Genomic DNA, 22,886 nt, shown 5'->3' with positions numbered 1-22,886 from the left:
AGAGTTGACAGTGCTGTCTGCTATTTAGCTGGTGATTACCTTTGCTGCAGTCATGCTGTATCAGCGCAGGGTGGTTCGGAAATACTAAGGCCTCTTTAGGGCCTGAGCACACTAGCGTGTTTCTGTGCTGATTTCAGCAATGCATATCACTATGTGGCACTGATGTGTTGCTGAAATTAGCACAAGAATGCACAAATGTGCTCAGGCACTGACATTCCGAGAAACAAGGGTGCTTTTCTACCCGGGTCCCTATGTGTTTTTCTTCGTGTTTCTGTTCCCCCTCCTATTAATAACATTTGAACACATGCATTTTGCTAATGTCTAGTGATGCACCATTTTGGGAAAAGGCATTGCAACTGTAAGCACAAATGTGACACTATATGCATGCGATTTAGAACCCCATTGTAGCACTGCTGCTAGGTTCACAGTGGTCAGTTACATAACGCACACGCTATGAGTGTGAACTACAAATCAGACTGGACATACACTTTAAGGCCTCTTGCACACTGCATGCATTTCAGATTCCGATTCCGCTTTTTAATCTGTTTTTACATCCGATTCCGATTCAGATTTTTAATCTTAACTGCATGCTGCGTTTTTTGATCCGTTTTTCTGTTGAATGTATTCAGGGAAAATCGGAAACGGAATCGGAAACGGAATCGGAATCGGAAAACGGATTTGCAGTGTGCAGGGAGCCTAATAAAAGCCCGCATGCAGCGAGTTGCAATACTGTGAAAAGCCCCATAGAATTGTATGGGCAGTGAGTTGATTTGTGATCTTTATAAAGCTATATACACTGCTGAAATTTCAGTGTAACAATAATTGTAGTCAGTAAAATATGAATTGCCTTCTAGCCCTTAATTAGATTATACCCAATATTCTTAATTAAAATAATTTTCAATAAGTGTTAATACAAGCAAATTGAAGATGATCATTTTAATACTTGCTGTACCAACCTACTGCAAAGCATGATTTGTATTTTAGGTGTGCTGATTGCAAATTTAGGTTTTTATCAAGGCTTAGAATATGTTAGAAGTATAGTAGTTAATGAATGGTCTTACATTCTTAATATTACAGTGGTGCTTCTGTTCAGTATAATCTGAATAGTTGTGTGTTTTGTAGTCTGGAATGTACCGTAATGTCTAAACATAGTGATTTATACTAATCTGCAGTAATCTAGTAATCTAGCTGCATGACTAGTAGTGATTATAAAATTGTTACAGCAAACCGTAGTCACATTTTAATGAATGAAAGTGTAGCTACCAAATGCCTTCTGTTGCTGTTAGACTCCCGTTCACACTTGCAATCGCAAAACGCTACAGATTAGTGCTAGTGTTTTGCAGTGGTGATTTTTACGCAATAAACTGGTATTTTGTACTGGACAGTTTTGCGTTTTTTGAGCGATCGCTATTTTTGATTGAAATGCATTGCAATCGCGATTGCTCAAAAATACTGCATGTAGCGGGTTTGTGTTTTCGTGCTAATCGCAAATTGCTGGCAATCATGGCAATGAGATCACTGCTACATAGATTATATTGCACTAGCACTTTAAAAAGTGCGAGTGATCGCCGGCGATTAGAGTATCAGCAATAAACGTCTGATAATCGCCCAAGTGTGAATGGACCCTTATTCTTACCAGAACATGGATGTGACATAATAAGGTCCTGATTTTTCTGGCAACTATGGTAATCTATGAATGTACTCAATAGAGATGGTCAGGGGGATGAAAATCCGTTTGTTTATGAAAATGTTATGTTAATTTTATGCAACTTGGAAATGGACTCCTCGATATGATCATCAACTTCATTTGTTTGCTCTTGTCCAGCTGCATAAATTTGTATACTGTTAACATACAGTTTGCTTCAACTCAAAATGATTAGCTCATTTGACCCTTCCTAATAATTGGCTATCTTTGACCCTTCCTAGTGCTTACCTTGTTAGGCAAGTGATTAGTTGTGTGGCATGACCTCAGCAGTTTAATTAATGCATGGTATTTTTTGTTATGTTACAGGAACGTCAGAACGTCATCCGGTACTGGATGGAGAACCTCAGAGCTAAACAAGGGGAATCTCTACATAACATACACTTCCTAGAGGGCCAGCCAATCAGTAAGTGAATTCTGTGTCTAATGGCATGGCATTGCTTTACAGAATGTGTCCTCTTACTCATTAGGCTATAAACTATATGGATTTCATTTCACATTCTGTGATGGTTTTTTTTTTTACTGCAACCTTATACAGATTTATTTTACAACTTTGACACCAGCCTCAATACGTAATTATTAGTTTCTAAAATGTTAATTGTGACCTACTGCTATTACAAGTTATTATGCTAATTTATTTGGTGCTTGGTGATAGTGTATTTTTCCTGTACTTCAATGTAGAGGCCTGCATCGGGTCGGGTACCCGCGGGTTACCCGAAATGTAGGTCGGGTTCAGGTACCAGTTTTGATTCTGATCAGGTTGCGGATAGTGGGCCGCGGGTCGGGTCGCGGGTAGTAAAAGCGAGCAAACATGAGATAATTCTGTGTCTTTTGCTTCCCCAAATCTGTGATGGCTGCTGGAACCAGAATACTTAATTACTTACAGTATTTGCTGCTGTTAATCTTTAATACCAGCAGACTCCTCCCTACTCTCAACCTGATACTCCCCCTTCCCATACTAGTATCTAAGGCTAACTGGAAACATGCAAGTGTGTGATTGAAGATGTGTTTTTTCATAGCTGGATAGAACTAATTTACAGTGGGTTGCAAAAGTATTCGGCCCCCTTGAAGTTTTCCACATTTTGTCACATTACTGCCACAAACATGCATCAATTTTATTTGAATTCCACGTGAAAGACCACTACAAAGTGGTGTACATGTGAGAGGTGGATCGAAAACCATACGTTTCCAAACATTTTTTACAAATCAATAACTGCAAAGTGGGATGTGCGTAATTATTCGACCCCAAGTCAATACTTTGTAGAACCACCTTTTGCTGCAATTACAGCTGCCAGTCTATTAGGGTATGTCTCTACCAGCTTTACACATCTAGAGACTGAAATCCTTGCCCATTCTTCTTTGCAAAACAGCTCCAGCTCAGTCAGATTAGATGGACAGTGTTTGTGAACAGCAGTTTTCAGATCTTGCTACAGATTCTCGATTGGATTTAGATCTGGACATTGACTGGGCCATTCTAACACATAGATCTGTTTTGTTTTAAACCATTCCATTGTTGCCCCGGCTTTATGTTTAGGGTCATTGTCCGGCTGGAAGGTGAACCTCCGCCCCAGTCTCAAGTCTTTTGCAGACTCCAAGAGGTTTTCTTTCAAGATTGCCCTGTATTTGGCTCCCTCCATCTTCCCATCAACTCTGGCCAGCTTTCCTGTCCCTGCTGAAGAGATGCACCCCCCGAGCATGATGCTGCCACCACCATATTTGACAGTGGAGATGGTGTGTTCAGAGTGATGTGCAGTGTTAGTTTTCCGCCACACATAGCGTTTTGCATTTTGTCCAAAAGGTTCCATTTTGGTCTCATCTGACCAGAGCACCTTCTTCCACATGGTTGCGGTGTCCCCTACATGGCTTGTGGCAAACTGCAAACGGGACTTCTTATGCTTTCTGTTAACAATGCCTTTCTTCTTGCCACTCTTCCATAAAGGCCAACTTTGTACAGTGCAAGACTAATAGTTGTCCTATGGACAGAGTCTCCCACCTGAGCTGTAGATCTCTGCATGGCCCTCTTGACTGCATTTCTGATCAGTGCTCTCTTTGTTCGGCCTGTGAGTTTAGGTGGATGGCCTTGTCTTGGTAGGTTTACAGTTGTGCCATACTCCTTCCATTTCTGAATGATCGCTTGAACAGTGCTCCGTGGGATGTTCAAGGCTTTGGAAATCTTTTTGTAGCCTAAGCCTGCTTTAAATTTCTCAATAACTTGATCCCTGACCTGTCTTGTGTGTTCTTTGGACTTCACGGTGTTGTTGCTCCCAATATTCTCTTAGACAACCTCTGAGGCCCTCACAGAGCAGCTGTATTTGTACTGACATTAGATTTCACACAGGTGCACTCTATTTAGTCATTAGCACTCATCAGGCAATGTCTATAGGCAACTGACTGCACTCAGATCAAAGGGGGCCGAACAATTATGCACACACCACTTTGCAGTTATTTATTTGTAAAAAATGTTTGGAATCATGTATGATTTTCGTTCCACTTCTCATGTGTACACCACTTTGTGTTGGTCTTTCATGTGGAATTCCAATAAAATTGATTCATGCTTGTGGCAGTAATGTGACAAAATGTGGAAAACTTCAAGAGGGCAGAATACTTTTGCAACCCACTGTAGTCCATAAGTAAAAAGTAAAAAAAAATTATCTTCACTTCTTCACACTTCTTTGGCTTTGGTTTGTGTTTAAAAATAGGTTTAACTTACTTTACAGCCTTGCAATGAGACTACCAATGTATATTTTACAATAAAATGGAAAAAAAACAGGCTTCTACTTCAATGGATCCTGTCCACCAGTAAAGAGTAGAGGACTGAATGCACTTAGTAGCTCAGTGGAAATCTTGTCTCTGTACTTCCAACAGCTCCATCTAGTGGTATCCAGAGTCAATAATAATTATAAGCTAGCACATAGGGGTTTTGAGTTGTAAAACCTAAATTACACTTCACAGTCAAGACTTTCTTTTGACTTTTTATGTTTACCTAAAGGTGTAGGAACAGTCATCTCGTAATCATATGTACTCAGCAGGGAAAGAAGAAACGGATGGTGGGGGGCAGGGGGGAGCGGCTCATCTTGGAAATATCTGCCATTAACAGATACAGTCTTCAAGATTCCTGTTGTCAGTGGCAGTCAAAAGGTTAAGAGACTGTTACATAAAAGAGCATCTGGAACCTCACGCCATGAAGTAATCCCAGTCTCTCGGGCTACAAGAGTGAAATACTTCAGTACTCATTCCTATTCTTAGGTTTCCAGTTCTGTTTGATGAATGAGGACTCCAGTGTAAGCTTGTTGTGACACTGCAGCACATCTTGTTTTCCTCAAATATCCCTCAGTGCCCATGCATGCTTAGATTGCTACCTAATGTGGCATACACCATACACTGCACAGAGATTTTTCAATAGATTTAAGTGACAAAATTAACATGATGAATAAAATGTGTAACAAATTCCAAGACACAAAAGGGTGAGAGCCCTGCCCTTGACAGTATACTCTGCACAGCGCTGTGGAAGTTTTGACGCTATATAAATACTAAGTCATTTTGGCTTCTTTTCTTCTTGAACGTATTTCTTTTCTCATAATTTTCACCTGTTTCTGGCACTGTTTTTACCTCATGCTCCTCCTGACTTCTCCCTATTGTCCAACAGTTCCAGAATTAGCAGCTCGTGGGGTTATCCAACAAGTGTTTCCTGTCCATGAACAGAGGATCCTGAGCCGGCTCATGAAGTCCTGGGTCCAGGCAGTCTGTGAGAGACAACCGCTGGGTAATAAGGACCTTGTACTTCTCTAGAAATATTTCATATTGACCATTTGAAGCCAGCAGGTGGTGTTTTGAACATACAGTACTTTTAGATTTGACAATCTTTTTGGTATTGCTATAGTTGTGAGGTGAGATCACACAGGCTGCACAATGAGTTAAATAGGACTGCAAGTCCCCCTTCTTTCTTTGCCTTAGGACTACAGGCCGGAGGGGGGTTGAACATACCTGATCCACACTCGGCTGCACTGGCTTGTGATGCGACTGCGTGTGGATATTCTGAGCAGCCGGATCACCAGTTCGAGTCAAACCTCTAGTACGGGCAGCGCACACCACGCATGAAATGTCAAAAGCTCTGCACCTGGCCAGCTGCAGTCTCTGAGATCTGACTGAAGTTGATACGGAGGAGACTATTATTATTATTATTATTATTATTATTTATATAGCGCCAACATCTTCCGTAGCGCTGTACATAGTACAAACAAATAATGGAGAACAAATATACATAAGAACTACAAGACACCGTATAGTCATGACATTGAATAGTAGAAATACATACATAGTTGATGTGTAGTTGGTACATGTGCATATGTTAAAATTACAGCAGTATGAGAAACACTGAGAGGAGGTCCCTGCCCTTGCGAGCTTACAATCTAGAGGGGCACTGTGGCAGAGGACATAAGCCCCAAATCTTTTTGCCTAAGAGTACTGATTCTGTAGCTGTACCTAGAATGAGCTTCCAGATTGGGTGCTCCGACTAAAGTTTGACTATGCCAACTGCATGCTTGTTTCAGGTGCCTGATTCAAAGTATTAGACGCAGATGGTAGGAAGACAGTCAGGAAATTGACATTGTTTTAAAGAAAACAAATATGGCAGCCTCCTCCACAAACCTTTTTTCTGTAATCGAGGAGTCTGTACAAATCTCAGGGTTATGCTGCATAGCGGTGCTGACCCAAACCAATAAGATCAATGTTATTAACAGCATAAAGAATACCTCAGGTGGAAAAGACAGAGCCCGCCATGTAAGGCTCTGTTTTAATGCTGCCAGGATCCGTGGGTCTCTGGGTTAATAACCCTGCGCCACCTGAATTCATTAGACAGGTGAAGCTTCGCCCCCTTTTTTCTTAAGTCTGCCGAATGTTTGGCTACCTTCACCTATGTTGCTGTGACCAGCCCCCAACCCTAATTGTTGGCTGCCGAGCTGGGGCCAAGCTGTGGCAACGCAAGTGTCTGTCTTGTCAATGGAAAGAGTGTTGCTTCACCTGTCCAATGAATTACGTGCTAGTGGGTTAATAACCTTGAGACCCAACAATCCTGGCAGCATTAAGACCATGCCTACACAACAGGCTCTGTCTTTTTCATTGGAGGTATTTTTTAAATGTTCTGAGGGGTTTTTGAATGGCAGGCAGAGTTCATAGTCCATTTCCTTGGCAGACTACAAGTCATGGGGCCACCCAACAAAATTTTGGTGACGTACCTTTTATCCCCCATTCTTGTATAAAAAATATAGCTTACATAGATAAAACCTAATAGCTCAGTCAGGCGTGAACAGAGGTACCTGTGAAGAAAATTCTATAGTGCAGCCACTAAACAACAAGAGGGAAGGGACAGGATTTTTTCCACAGAAAGGAAAAAGCTGACAGCTTAGTCATTTTCAGTAGTAATGTAAAGGACATATTACTTATCCAAAAATATCTATGCACTGGCTGTAGATATTGAAATAAGCACCTCTATAGTATATAGTGCAGACCTTTCTTTATTTTGGTGAAGAAAGTGTCACATTACTAGGACTTCAATTTTAATGATAAAATTAAATGACCAATGGAACTGGTGACATTTTCAACCTTGCTTTGCCTATGGAAGTGAGTGTATTGACAGGCTACACTTCAGAGGCAGAGAGGACAGGACTGTGCCCATTGAAGCTGATGCTGATAGAGAGGATACTAAATATTGGTGGACACAGACATAACTTTAATGGCTAGAATTAATGGCAAAAATTATTACAACTTGCTTACATTGATTTTAGGTGGTTACACCACCATTCAAAACTGTTCCTAGCAGACACCGGCAAATTGTTACGTCAAGACATTCTGCCAATTTCCACAAGAGCTCATGTGTGAAAAGAGTGTAACCTTGGCTCATGGGGCTTGATTTACAAAACGGTGCTGAATGTTAGCACAGCTTTTAGCGCGTTTTCGCATGAAAAAACGGGTTTTGCATGAAAAACCGGTTATCCCGCGCTAAAAATTCATGTTCACGTGTTAACGTTCACGTTTGCGCAATAACGCAAATTTATCGCGCGACCGTTAACGCGTGAAAAATTCGCATTAACGTGTGACCGTGAATTTTTGCGCGCGATAACCGTTATCACGTGAAATTTCGCGCAAAGCACTTTTCACAGCGTGCGAACAGTTAGCACCGTTTTGTGAATCAAGCCCATGGTTTGTTAAGCTTGCTCATGTGGGATTGTGGCATTTTTGGGCAGTCTGTTCTCCAAAGAGAATAGGCATATCATGCTTGCAGAGAAGTGCAATCTGAGTGCGCAACTACTACGGGATGAATTTTCCAGACAGACTGTAAATTGAAATTGAAATCTTATTCTAATGATAATACATTTCAGTTAGACTTCAGTTCAGTTTTGTTTAATGTATCTTTTTTTTTTATCTGTACAGATGAGATCTGTGATTACTTTGGTGTAAAGATTGCAATGTATTTCTCATGGCTTGGCTTCTATACATCATCATTAGTCTACCCTGCTGTCTTTGGAATGATGCTCTGGTTCTTCACAGAATCTGACCAGGCAAGTTTATCCTATCTGTATAGAAATACCTTCAGTCAGCAGCTTAGAGGTCTACTACAGAACAGAATTTGATAGTTTACAAATGTGGATGTCATAATGATGTTCTAGTTAAAAAAAACATGCCTAACTCTCAGACTGACATTGCCTCCCAGGCCCACCACCTCCACAGTAAAACCACAGAATCTTAGTTCAGGGAATATCCCACAGTGATAATTCCTTCTTGGATCCTGGAGTCTTCTGGAGGAGAACTCTGCCTTTGATGGTGCCTAATAAACCTTGCCACCCATTCTTTCTTTCTTTCTTGTACACTGTTGGAGGCTACGGTTGCCACTTACCATCCGTGCCATAGCTGCCTTTATAAGAGGGGGCCAGACAATAGGTGTCATTCCTCCCCACACTTTTGCTTTGGCTGGGAGACAGGGATTGTAGGATGTAGTGTTGGGAATAGAGGCACTGGTTGAATGGGAAGAACCACTCGGAGAGCAGGTCCTTACATTAAGTATAAGAGTATGGGGGATCCAAAAATGTATTAGAACATCTGGTATGAAGGGATAGTAAATAAAAAATAAAAATGAAATGCTGGACAGTGTCTTTCAGTGCTTGAAGCTTGGTCTTTGGCTCTGGCAGATTAGTAGCTTAGCTCAACGTGATGTTTCTTTACAGAATTTCCCCTGGTTTGGTAGGAAGAGCATTCTCATGTAGATGCATCGTAGAAAGCTTACATTTAGGTGATCTAACAGATTTAAAAATAAGATCACCATTTTATAACACCATATTTATTAAAGGGCAGCCTTATTTATATATATTTTTACCAAGGGAATCCGTGCTTTGTTTACCTTATCCTAAAGTTACTATCTGACGCCCCATTCACTTGAACAGAGCTTTGAATGTGCCAAACAGTTGTACTCCCTAATACCTTTTCATGAGCAAACCAGTAAACTGTATAATCACTTATTGTATCTAAAATAATTACTGGCCTGTGCAGATGATAGTGCATTCAATTAACTATTGTATTAAAAACACTTTAACACTGGAAAACTACCTTGTCTTTTTTACCTGGGAATAATCAGGGAGTGTTGCTCATCAAAAACTAGCTCATGCTTAAGCATGCATATTTATCCTGAGGGCTGGTGGGTGGCAAACAGACATTTCCTGCATCCCCCTAATCCTTGAATAAACAAAAGGTTAAAAACATTTAAAAATAATAATAATAAAAAAAAAAGCTGATTTGCTATTGCACTGCTTGGAGTCTGATGACTATTGGTACTTCATCTCCTGACTATGACTAAAAGGCTAAACGTGTTGCTACGATATGGTTTCTCCATGGCACATTTTCCCCCCCTTGCTTCAAAATCTTGCTTCATCAAGGGGGACCCTGCGTGGCCCCCGAAACAATTGTCAGCTACCTTGTGGATTATGGCTCAATAAAGAGCATGATTGACTAAACTGCGGTGTGCTGATATACTGGATTGTTTGACTTTGTTGTGGCATAGCCTATGCCATAATATCAAGCACTCAACCATTGCAAAGAGGTGTGCCCACACACAATCTTCATATACAACATATCAGTCCTTTCTGGTGTGCGTTGTATTTATTGCAGTGTCATAACGTAAATCCCGACATGCATGATTTTAATGGATACAGGATGGAAGTCGGCCATGTCATAATAGCAATGGAATAATGAGATGACCTATGCAACTGACATAATAGGGACACTGTGAGCAAGAGGTTTGTGCCATTGAAGGTCACCACACAAATATGTAATGGTGTGGACCGAGCCTTAGGTGGCCATACACTAATAGATATTCTCAATAAACTAAACATTACATTTGATGTATACATTGAAACCTGCCAGAAATTGCTAGGAGTGAGGCTGCGGGGAGCAGCAGCACGTGATTAAGGTTCAGCAATGCTTTATACTGCATCGAGCTGTACACAGCTGCAGTGGCCAGATCACTATACACTGTAGACAAGATTTCTGCAAACCTCTTGTTTGAACAATGTGTTTACCCCTCTACTGCATAGATCTGGTAAGATTGTACAATCAAGATTATATGATTGATGGTCACCTTAAAGGTGTCCACTAATTTTGGTTGTTAATCAGTGGCCGGATAGTACTGGTTTAGGACTTTGCCTCTGACACAGGAGACCAGAGTTCAATTCTCCGTTCCTCCTGTTCAGTAAGCCAGCACCTATTCAGTAGGAGACCTTAGTGGTGCAGAGTACAGTCCCTTTTCTTTTGTCATTTGCAAATCAGCACTGTGAAATAACATTTGGAAGCAGGGCAAGTGTATCAAGTGAAACAATAGTCATTTTTATATACAATGAGGAAGGCAAATCATGGGGACAGATTTCCTGTACCCATAGGAGATCTGAAACCTACAGTGGAAAACTTCTAATTATCTCTCATTATAACTGCATATGCAGATTTGCTGAGAATAGTTCACTACATTTGCTTTTTTTTTCCTTCTTTTATCTTTAGCTGTTTTCTCTCCTTCAGTGGTCACAATTTAAATGTGTTTATTTATTTTGATTTGTATCCACAGACCAGTAGAGATATTTGCTGCGTAGTTTTTGCACTCTTCAATGTTATTTGGGCCACTTTATTTCTGGAGGGCTGGAAGCGGCGAGGAGCAGAACTCGCGTACAAGTGGGGGACATTAGATACTCCTGCTGAGTTTATTGAGGAACCGCGACCACAGTTCCGGGTAAGAACCCATACTATAGTAGCAGCTTTGTGTACTTGTACCTTGATAGCAAATCATTTATCTTTGGTTTAGTGAACAAAGGGGTGTGGTTATGTGATTGTGCTGATTGTTTTGTGTCCTCTGACAGATGATTTTCTATTTTTCACATTAGGGTGTCAAGAGAATAAGCCCAGTGACCAACTGTGAGGAGTTCTACTACCCCCCATGGAAGCGTCTTTTATTCCAATCCTGTGTCAGTCTACCCGTCTGCATGTCCTGTCTTTGCTTTGTCTTCGTGGTGATGCTTGCGTGCTTTGAGCTGCAGGTTAGTAAAACTTTCATTTCTCCAGAAGTCTGATATAATTTGTAAAATTAAGTTACTGGCCATTTTCAACAAGGTGTTAAAAGTGAAACGCAACCCGGTTTTACTTATTTTCACAGTGGATATAGTTTGGATGGATTAAAAAGAACTAAAAAATGAGGTGCAATAAAAGTCGAGGGAGGAGGGAGAAAAAACTGAAAAAAAATGCGGCAAAAAAATCCCAAAGATTTTCATTTGGGAAGTTTTTCCTGCTATCTGTGCCCTAATTAAGAGGTTGTCCTTTATTTGCTGTCCTAGTGAAAGGAAGAACAGCAAAATCTTCCTAACGGGCACAATAAATGACATGTTTTATCCTTTTCTTCAACTTTGCTTTAAAGAGAACCCGAGGTGGGATTTAATTATGTTACTGGGGCACAGAGGCTGGTTGTGCACACTAAGACCAGCCTCCGTTGCCCCATGGTGTGCCTCCATGTCCCCCCTGCGTGCCGCTATACCCCCCGCAGTGCTGGCGACACGCAGCGTGTCACCAGCACAATGTTTACCTATGTGCTGTCAGTCAGCGCCGCTCCCCCGCATCGGCGCTACCCACCCACGTCACTTCCCTCCTATCAGCGGGAGGGAAGAAACACGGGCGGGTAGCGCCGATGCGGGGGAGCAGCGCTGACAGACAGCGCTTAGGTAAACATTGTGCTGGTGACACGCTGCGTGTCGCCAGCACTGCGGGGGGTATAGCGGCACGCAGGGGGGACATGGAGGCACACCATGGGGCAACGGAGGCTGGTCTTAGTGTGCACAACCAGCCTCTGTGCCCCAGTAACATAATTAAATCCCACCTCGGGTTCTCTTTAAAGCAAAGTTGAACTGAAAATAACCTCCTATTTTTGACACTGAAATCCACACAGCAGTGAAACATTGTCCACCCAGCTCCTAACAAAAATAATAAGCTGTGAGTCTGAGAGAAGTCTCTAGTTATGAGCGGTAGTTTGATAAGCCCAGTAAGTGTTTTGCCTTATTTGTATAGCAAAATAAAAACCTCAAAAAAAGAAAAATTGAAATGGACCCCAGACAAGTTATTAGTAGGTGTTTTAGTATATACCCATGTTTACCTTCGTCATGCCACGTATTAGTTCAGGTATGCTTTATGTACTTGTACAGCCATTGTTGATCTGTTGCTGAAGATGTTAGTAATGTATATGGAGCAAGGAAGCAGAATAGGAGCATTAGAGATGTAACAGAAAACCTGTTGTTCATTCTCATTCCAGTTGAGTCATTTGGATAGTATAGTATCTAGATTGCCAATTTTACAGGCAAAAGTCTAGCAGTTTTAGAAGGAGGTAAGTAATGACTGTTCCTACCATAGTTCTCTCATTACGGTTCTACCTTGAATGTTGGCAGCAATTCCTAAATTGGCTAAAGCTTTCTTATCCATCGCAAAGATACAAATAACTATAAGATATAGATGCAAAAATGCAGAATCCTAGTAATAATCTAGTATGATTGATTGTCTGAAAGTAAACCGGTGAGGATTGAACGGCAAAAAATTGGATACTTGCCTTGGGTAAGGGAAGCCTCTGGATCGTCCGCCAGGCCCCGAAGCATTCGGCTGCACTCGCCTGTGCAGTACCATGGATCCGCTCGGGCTTTAGCATGCGGCTGCACTCGCCTGTGCAGTACCATGGATCCGCTCGGGCTTTAGCATGCGGCTGCACTCGCCTGTGCAGTACCATGGATCCGCTCGGCTTTAGCATGCGGCTGCACTCGCCTGTGCAGTACCATGGATCCGCTCGGGCTTTAGCATGCGGCTGCACTCGCCTGTGCAGTACCATGGATCCGCTCGGGCTTTAGCATGCGGCTGCACTCGCCTGTGCAGTACCATGGATCCGCTCGGGCTTTAGCATGTGGCTGCACTCGCCTGTGCAGTACCATGGATCCGCTCAGGCTTTAGCATGGGGCTGCACTCGCCTGTGCAGTACCATGGATCCGCTCGGGCTTTAGCATGTGGCTGCACTCGCCTGTGCAGTACCATGGATCCGCTCAGGCTTTAGCATGGGGCTGCACTCGCCTGTGCAGTACCATGGATCCGCTCGGGCTTTAGCATGTGGCTGCACTCGCCTGTGCAGTACCATGGATCCGCTCAGGCTTTAGCATGGGGCTGCACTCGCCTGTGCAGTACCATGGATCCGCTCGGGCTTTAGCATGTGGCTGCACTCGCCTGTGCAGTACCATGGATCCGCTCAGGCTTTAGCATGTGGCTGCACTCGCCTGTGCAGTACCATGGATCCGCTCGGGCTTTAGCATGTGGCTGCACTCGCCTGTGCAGTACCATGGATCCGCTCAGGCTTTAACATGCGGCTGCACTCACCTGTGCAGTAGCATGGATCCGCTCGGGCTTTGGTGGAAAAGACTGAGCCTGATCGGGTCCATGCTACTGCGCATACGAGAGATTTGGGGGGCTCAAAGCTGGAATGGCCCAGTAGAGAACAGGTGAAGAACTTTTTTTCTTACATGTACACTTTAATATGTGGTTTCTGAACTATAACCATTATTCAATTAATAAACCTGACGCAAGGCAAATCTACCTATGGTAGGGACAGAGGTATGTTCATGCTGGATCCACATACCTCTGTGCCTTGTCCTTTCTGTTCTCCTGCTCCTCCTTATCACCCCTTCACTCGTCACCCCACTGAAAATATAGGTTTTTACACACAGGGAATGTGGGGGAATGCTTTCAAATGTTCTTTTATGTAATGAAGAGTGTTTACTGACATTTTAGGGTGCATACACACATCCAATTTTGATTAGCTGATCACTGGCCAATTTTATCACTTGCATTTATTATGAGGGACTACAAATGAATACTATGAATGGATTGCGTAGGGAAGCTCTCATACTACATGGAAGTGGTAACTCTGGCCAATCATAATTGCATGTGTGTACCAGGCTTTAGTTTTGGCAGTATAATCCCACAGTGACTTTTGCAGCAGTGGTATACAGTGTGCCAGCAGTGTTTTAGCAAAGCAGGAAATTCACTTTATTGGCTGTCCATTCATCCGTTAAGTGTTATCAATTAAGTAGGGATAAAGGTGGAATCTGAAATGTATCTGATTTAATCTGGCAATGTTTGTTTTTTTATGTATCTTCCACTCCTAATATTCTGACAGGCTTATATTTGCATGCTTACCAGAGAGGTCTGTTGTTGTTTTTCAGGAGTTTGTCCTCAGTATCAGAGAGCTCCCGCGGCTTGTGCGCTTCTTGCCCAAGATCCTCCTGGCTGTTATAGTTAGTTCTTGTGATGAGGTTTACCGGAAGATTGCTTATTGGTTAAATGATATGGGTATATTGACATTTTTTGTTATTAAAGCATGTTTTTCCATTTCCTTTCTGTTTCCACTCTGCTATATATATTAACTGATACTATCTCACCATACTTTCATGATGATATTCATTGTTATAGCTAATAGTATAGCTTCGCCCCCCTCTATCCTTGCTATCTCTACACACACTTAGGGGTATACATATTTCAAATGGGATTTTTAAATATACCTAAATATTTGCATGACATGATTTTGAGCTTCATGTCACTTCATCATAACAGACCCTACACCCCACCCCTATCTAATGTAAACACTCACTTTACACTCCGTTGGGTATTCTGCCTCATGTGATGGAGAGTATGTGGAAGTGTGTGACATAAAGACAATTATTTTGCAGTAGGCTATCACCTCAGGGTCCCGGTACCATACACTTACCTGAACCAATTCCAGAAATGTTAGCAGTTTTCGATAACACTCCTCTCTGTCTTGTTGGCTACACAGAGTTGTATTTTACCACATATATGTAGTGTGAAGGCAGAATTAAGCATTCTGTTAGATCATCATTAGTCTGTTTAAAGAGAAACTCCGACCAAGAATTGAACTTTACCCCAATCAGTAGCTGATACTCCCTTTTACATGAGAAATCTATTATTTTTAACAAACAGACCATCAGGCGGCGCTGTATGACGGATATTGTGGTGAAACACCTCCCACAAGAAGCTCTGAGTACCGAGGTACTTCTGGCAGTTTCCTGTCTGTGAACCCTGTTACATTGTGGGAAATAGCTGTTTACAGCTGTTTCCAACTGCCAAAACATCAAGAAGCAGCTACATCGCCTGACATCATTAAAAATGTCACCATGTAATAAATGTCAGAATGTAAATCAGGGATTTAAAATATTTTACAATGGGCAAACACTGACTAAATCATTTATACATAATTATTGTAAAAATGAAGCACTTTTTTATTACATTATTTGCACTGGAGTTCCTCTTTAATATTAATATGTTTGCCAATTGTCTAATGGTAGTTTAGTTGGTTTTTTGTTTGATTACCATAGGAAAATGAACCACAATACTTACTTCAGTGTGGAAATAACACAGAGGGCAGGCAACACCAGTGTAAGGCTGGCTAGGGATGTGAAGCCATGAGACAGTGACCCAAATGATGGTTCAGTGGTTAGGACCCTAACTTTGTCACTATGGTAGGCACTAAACTTTAAATCCCTTGCTTCGCTTGCTGCACCTCCTTGCTATAGTTTTTATTTTGTTCACCGACTCTAACATCAATGCTGGTTTTATTTATTTTTCACAATTTCTTGCCTTTTTTTCTCCCTCAGAGAACTACCGCTTACAGAGTGCCTATGAGAAACATCTAATCATCAAGATTGTTTTAGTAAGTATGAGTGTAGTATTGAATCTCTGGGCTAGAAGCTAATGGGGTAACTTGCGGCATATGGGGAAACCCTGTGTTTGGTCTACAGAAAGAGCTACAGATTACTTATGGTATTTTCAGCTAGCAGTAGTTTATTTGGGGGAGCTACCATGTAAACTATGAGACATAGTAGGCATGTGGTAGTTATGAAATAACACCTTTTTTTTTTTTTTTTTTTTTTTTTTTTTTTTACCACTGCAAATAGTTATATTTTCTTTCTCTGTCTCCAGTTCCAGTTTGTAAATTCCTATCTAAGTCTTTTCTACATTGGCTTCTACCTCAAAGATATGGAGAGACTGAAGGAGGTGAGTGAGAGCACCATTCCCTAGCTTAGTAATATTATCTGATGCTCATTTAGACATTGGCTTTTTAAGCTGCTGTGCTAAGCTACACTAACATGACTTCATTATAGATTTGAGTTTCTCTCTGCGCCAACATGTACTTAGACTGAAGTGGTTATTTGCTAAGAGTGTGTCTGCTGTGTACAAGTATATAAAGGAAGAACTGTATTGCCAATAGTTAACAATCAGAGGCCCATATGCAATTAACTTTTTTTCCTAAGTTATCTCCTGGGAGATCATTTTTATGTTCCCTTTTTAAACTTTTAAGCATTTTACAATTCAAAAAGTACCTAAAAGTGGGTAAAAAAAAGTGATATCTAAATTATTTTGAGTATTTTCTTGCTTGTTACTGGCTAAGGCATTTATGATAAGGTGTGAAAATATCACCAAGGAGAAAACTCAAGAGAAAAAGTGAATTGCATATGGGTCTGAATATCTTCCTTCATTTTTCAAGTGCATAGTAAATATTCATAGGATATTTACAGTCCAAAGAGTTGTGTGTTTCAGTAGTGGCTAAAAACAGAAATGAGCTTTTGCTAATTTTTCTCTATAATCTGCAAATTGTTTGCATTGTGTTGCTAATTAACTATTAAGCAAGCCCTATAATGACTTACTTTTACTAGGATATAGGATCTGTCACAGTATGAACACCTCTGATATCAGATATTACATTTCTATTTTTTTGTTATATACTTGTGAAAATCTCCTTTGGTTGAGGTTTGTTTCTGTAGCTGATGGCTAGGTGTTTTTATATTGTGCTTTTTAAAATGTCTGCTAGATATTGTGATCCTAGCATAATCATTTTTTTCATCCATCTTATCTATTCTATACCCTTATCATCATTTTCAAGGTCACTGTTCGATGAGGAGCATGCATGCCTGGTAGGTGACAGGTTTAAAGGATATATACAATTTGCAGAAAACACACTTATAAAGCCATGCCCATATAAAAACATTCTGTCTTAACTAAATCTTGTCTTAGCAATTGTACGTTATGAGGTGGCAGAAGATGTGGAACTTTTGCCTGAGTCATACTTTAATGTGGTTAGGGCTGCCAAAAGGTTAGTTAGTAGTTGTCTGATTGAAGGCTGCATATGCATGAGAACTTAGTTTTTATTATGTAAAGTCAGTCTGTTCTGAATTTATTTTAAGAAATCTGTTGCTGTGGATGCACGCATACAACTGCATTACACGGCCACTAATTTGTGTACCTTTCAGTAACCCTCACTGTGATCTAATGTAATCCAAGACACCTACTAGCAGACAGTTCACTGAAGTTAGTCTAAGTTTGCTGAAAAATTTAGGCTAGGTTCACACTGGGGGTGTAAATACAGGATCACAACGGAGGAGTAAAGTCGCATTGTGTTTTAAGGTGCATAGTGCAACACATACATTGAAGCATACAGTCAATGAAAAATAGGCTTCACTGCACCTGTAAACATATGCCATGTCCCATATCACACAGCATGCCTCGCGCTATGGCAAAGTATTTCACCGCACTGCTAACGTGGCAGTGTGAACGTACCATTACAATTGCATCGCATTTGCAATGCAAATATTGTCCGCTGCAGCACACCACACCGCCCCCAGTGTGAACATAGCGTTCTAGTTTCCCCACTGGGGAATGCTGTAATAAGTCTTGCGCTGTGTTTGTTTCTGGCATTCAATTAGGAGATTCAGAGGAGTTGAAGTGGTTAATTAGTGAGACTGCTGAGGAGAATATCAGTAAGTCAGAAAGATCAGTTAGTTCTCTGTTTCAGAACTTGTTTGAACTGGACAAATCCTTGAAGGGTCTCACATAAGTTAGACCTATTTTGCTCCTCCTGTTACCTAATAGTTTGGAATAATGCATGCATGTGGAATGTGCTCTTGCATTATAAGCTGTGCTGACTACATCTTAATCGACAGTGACTGGTTTAAAGCAGGCTCACATGTCCCATGGGTCTTCTGTTTTCCACCTATAATACATTTTTCAATCTGAAAAGTCCATGTCATTTTGTAAAAATTAATAATTTTGTATTTACATAACTGAACATGTGACACTGCTTTAATCCTTCTCTTTCTTACCTGGTTTCATTTTATTTATTATCCTTTGTTCTTATCTCTCCCTTTTCCTCTGTTTTTTTCCTTCACCTCACACCATCCTTTCCCACCCTTCTTGCAGCAACTGCTTGTTTTCTCTTTACCCAATAGCTTCACCCGTCAGATAAAAGGCGCCCTCCTTCCTTTCCTCACCCTCCAGTTCCAACTGTTCCTCATCTTCCTCAGGGCATTCCTCAGATCAGCCCGGCGCTTCTTCAGGTCTAAAGTATGAGTTTGGGGGTTGGGACTATCTGTTGCCACTGTCTGATGTGTTCTTATTCTCCGTATGATGGATTTGGAAATGACTGTTCCTAGTTCTGTGCTAAACTAACCATTGTACTTTTGTTCATAGGAGTTGTAAATTCACATATTTCTTCTGACTTCATACCTGTTCAATCCAAAAAGAAAACTTGTGTTTGTATAGAGTGTGTTTAAAGTCCCACATCAGCAAACTTGTATTTACACTGCAGCTTAGCCCACAGATCTTCATTCCCAGTGTGTAAGATCCATGCAGAGGATCTCTCCATCTGGCATGCAATGAGAATTATAATAATGCACAAAGCAACTGACAACTACACTCAAACCTGAAGTTCATTGTTGGTTCTAAGGATAGGCTTTCATTTAAGATCTCCTGGACTTGTCCTGAAACACGAGTGAACTTATTCATTATCCTTCTCTGTGGGAAATTTCCCTTGCCCCACCCCCACAATTACTGGATATGGTCAAAAAGGAGGAGAGCTCCTCCCTGTCACGGCCAAATGTCAATCGTAGTGGGAGATTAATTTTTAAAATGAAAAAAAAAAATAGAAATTACACTTTATAATATTAATACATAAAACTAATTTGACAGAAATGGAGGTTTTATAATTTGAATGGCCACCTATAAAATGTTACCGCAATGGAGTGTATGATTACGGTAGTTTGTGATCGTGAGTCCGACCCCTCATGGGAAGCTATCAAGGAAAAGGCTCAGATGCACTGAAGTCAGGTAGTAAAATAGATTATCACTGTGGCAGCCTTCTAACCTCGTACACAGCTGAAATGGACAGTATGTTTTGTTTTTTTTAAAGTGATCTTGTGAAGGACTTTCTGAAGTAGATGTGAGACTGAATACTATGTAGCCTTCGCTAATACATAGATTTGCACTTCCTTTATGGGGCTTTATGCAGCTCTGATGGCTTCCTAAATTTTGCTGGACTTTTTGATTCAGAAGTCCAGCCATGTTTCCAACTGTCCCCTAACCAGGGGCGTAACTAGAAATCACTGGGCCCCCCTGCGAATATTTGGATGCCCCCCCCCCCCCATAGGTGCCAAATAATCGTAATGGGGCAGCGTTTCACTGTAAATTAATTGTAAAGTGGGCAGCATTTTACCAGACAATCGTAATGTGGGCCAGAAAATCGTAATGTGGGCAGAGTTCACCAGAAAATCGTAATGTGGGCCTTTAGAAAATCATAATGTGGGCAGAGTTCACCAGAAAATCGTAATGTGGGCACCAGTCACCAGAAAATTGTAACGTGGACAGCATTCACCAGACAATCGTAATGTGGGCAGCGTTCACCAGAAAATCATAATGTGGGCAGAGTTCACCAGAAAATCATAATGTGGGCAGAGTTCACCACAAAATCGTAATGTGGGCACCAGTCGCCAGAAAATCGTAACGTGAGCAGCAGTCACCAGAAAATTGTAACGTGGACAGCATTCACCAGACAATTGTAATGTGGGCAGCGTTTACCAGAATATCGTAATGTGGGACAGAAAATCGTAATGTGGGCAGAGTTCACCAGAAAATCGCCATGTGGGCAGCAGTCACCAGAAAATCGCCATGTGGGCAGCAGTCACCAGAAAATCGCCATGTGGGCAGCAGTCACCAGAAAATCGCAATGTGGGCATCAGTCACCAGAAAATCCTAATGTGGGCAGCAGTCACCAGAATATCGTAATGTGGGCAGCAGTCACCAGAAAATCCTAATGTGGGCAGCAGTCACCAGAATATCATAATGTGGGCAGCACACACCAGAAAATCCTAATGTGGGCAGCAGTCACCAGAAAATCCTTATGTGGGCAGCAGTCACCAGAAAATCGCAATGTGGGCAGCAGTCACCAGAAAATCGCAATGTGGGCAACAGTCACCAGAAAATCGCAATGTGGGCAGCAGTCACCAGAAAATCCTAATGTGGGCAGCATACACCAGAAAATCGTAATGTGGGCAGCAGACACCTGAAAATCGTAATGTGGGCAGCAGACACCTGAAAATCGTAATGTGGGCAGCAGACACCTGAAAATCGTAATGTGGGCAGCAGGCACCTGAAAATCGTAATGTGGGCAGCAGACACCTGAAAATCGCAATGTGGGCAGCAGACACCTGAAAATCGTAATGTGGGCAGCAGACACCTGAAAATCGTAATGTGGGCAGCAGACACCAGAAAATCGCAATGTGTGCAGCAGTGACCAGAAAATCGTAATGTGGGCAGCAGACACCAGAAAATCGCAATGTGGGCAGCAGACACCCGAAAATCGCAATGTGGGCAGCAGACACCTGAAAATCGTAATGTGGGCAGCAGACACCTGAAAATCACAATGTGGGCAGCAGACACCTGAAAATCGTAATGTGGGCAGCAGACACCTGAAAATCGTAATGTGGGCAGCAGACACCTGAAAATCGTAATGTGGGCAGCAGACACCTGAAAATCGTAATGTGGGCAGCAGACACCTGAAAATCGCAATGTAGGCAGCTGTCACCAGAAAATCCTAATGTGGGCAGCAGACACCAGAAAATCATAAAGTGGGCAGCAGACACCTGAAAATCGTAATGTGGGCAGCAGACACCTGAAAATCGTAATGTGGGCAGCAGACACCTGAAAATCGTAATGTGTGCAGCAGACACCTGAAAATCACAATGTGGGCAGCAGACACCTGAAAATCGCAATGTAGGCAGCTGTCACCAGAAAATCCTAATGTGGGCAGCAGACACCAGAAAATCATAAAGTGGGCAGCAGACACCTGAAAATCGTAATGTGGGCAGCAGACACCTGAAAATCGTAATGTGGGCAGCAGACACCTGAAAATCGTAATGTGTGCAGCAGACACCTGAAAATCACAATGTGGGCAGCAGACACCTGAAAATCGCAATGTGGGCAGCAGTGACCAGAAAATCATAAAGTGGGCAGCAGACACCTGAAAATCGTAATGTGGGCAGCAGACACCTGAAAATCACAATGTGGGCAGCAGACACCTGAAAATCATAATGTGGGCAGTAGGCACCTGAAAATCACAATGTGGGCAGCAGTCACCTGAAAATCCCCCTGCAGTGACGTCAGCGGCGGGATACATACCTTCTTCCTTGCGTTCCATCGCCGCCTTCTCGCTCTAGCGGCTGACGTCACTTCCGCTTCCGGAAGTGACGTCAGCCGCTAGAGCGAGAAGGCGGCGATGGAACGCAAGGAAGAAGGTATGTATCCCGCTGCTGCCCGCTGCCCACACACATTTACTAGCTGGAGGGGGGCGCAGAGGGGAGAGCCCCGAGGTGAGGGAGAGGGGGGAACTTCCCCTCTCCCCGCCGACTGTGGGCAAGGCTTTCCCCTCATGCTGCCACCCCTCCAGCCCCCAAAAAACAGCCCCGAGCGGGCCCCAGGGGGGGGCCGGGCCCCCCCGCGGGCGCAGGCGCTGCAGGGCCTATTGCTACGCCCCTGCCCCTAACCATACCTCTCCTGCTTCCTGGCCATATTATGACCTGCCTTTGGCACCAATGAAGAGGCCAGTTCAGTCCATATTCTTAGTCAACTATGGGTACATTATTGACAGCAGCCAGTGTTGCAGAAGTGGCACAGTATGCAACTTTACCACATATTTTGCTTATGGTGACCCCACTATAGTGTCATTCTTGACATAGAAAATAACCCAGAAGTTTAAAACTCCACTTTAGGCCCCTTTCACACAGACAGTTGACCTGCATTCTTGCTGCACAGTTCAGCTGCTGAGCTACAAACGACTTGCGGTTACCATGTAGTGCAATTGAATTGCACTCTTTGTAACCAAGAATATGCATTTCTCACACAGTACAGATACTCTGCTGCAGAAAATCTATACAAGTCAAGGAGGTGGCTGCTGCCATATAGCCTGATGTGCATACACAGGGCACAAGCCACTCACTGCCCATGCTGAACACTTGAAGGTATCTGCAAGCCCCTGGCAGATCATCAGGCAGGCAGATATCAACTGCCCTTGTGAAATAGGCCTTAGTCATATAGATTCAGTTTATTATAAATGCCCTTTTTGTAACTGGTTCTTTTTAAGGTCTGCTTTTGTTCAGTACAGTATATAAAATTGTGCTCGGAATTGGGACCACAGGGTGGGACTGTCGGCATCTGTGTTGTTAAAACATGGGTGAAAATACAGTGGGTATTGACGACAGCAGAGCAGGCTGGCAAAAAAGCATGAGTAATCAGA

General features: G+C 42.3%; 1 protein-coding gene across 7 annotated transcripts in view; it reads left to right on the top strand.

Annotated features, from left to right (window-relative positions):
• Positions 1-22,886, top strand: part of ANO8 (anoctamin 8) — a 192,747-nt gene that overhangs the window by 133,551 nt on the left and 36,310 nt on the right. For 5 of the 7 annotated variants that reach the window (XM_068234172.1, XM_068234173.1, XM_068234167.1 and 2 more), the window contains 9 exons: positions 2,012-2,108; positions 5,349-5,465; positions 8,132-8,259; positions 10,806-10,967; positions 11,119-11,271; positions 14,476-14,602; positions 15,922-15,977; positions 16,247-16,321; positions 18,521-18,664. In XM_068234172.1, the coding sequence (XP_068090273.1) occupies positions 2,012-2,108; positions 5,349-5,465; positions 8,132-8,259; positions 10,806-10,967; positions 11,119-11,271; positions 14,476-14,602; positions 15,922-15,977; positions 16,247-16,321; positions 18,521-18,664 (1,059 nt within the window). The remainder of the gene's footprint in view (positions 1-2,011; positions 2,109-5,348; positions 5,466-8,131; positions 8,260-10,805; positions 10,968-11,118; positions 11,272-14,475; positions 14,603-15,921; positions 15,978-16,246; positions 16,322-18,520; positions 18,665-22,886) is intronic. The other 2 variants (XM_068234168.1, XM_068234169.1) reach the window with 2 other exon arrangements.

The sequence above is a fragment of the Hyperolius riggenbachi genome, chromosome 1 (assembly GCF_040937935.1).
Source record: "Hyperolius riggenbachi isolate aHypRig1 chromosome 1, aHypRig1.pri, whole genome shotgun sequence".
NCBI lineage: Eukaryota > Metazoa > Chordata > Amphibia > Anura > Hyperoliidae > Hyperolius > Hyperolius riggenbachi.
Note: the sequence above shows the minus strand (reverse complement) of the source record. Positions and strands in the feature narration are given on the sequence as shown.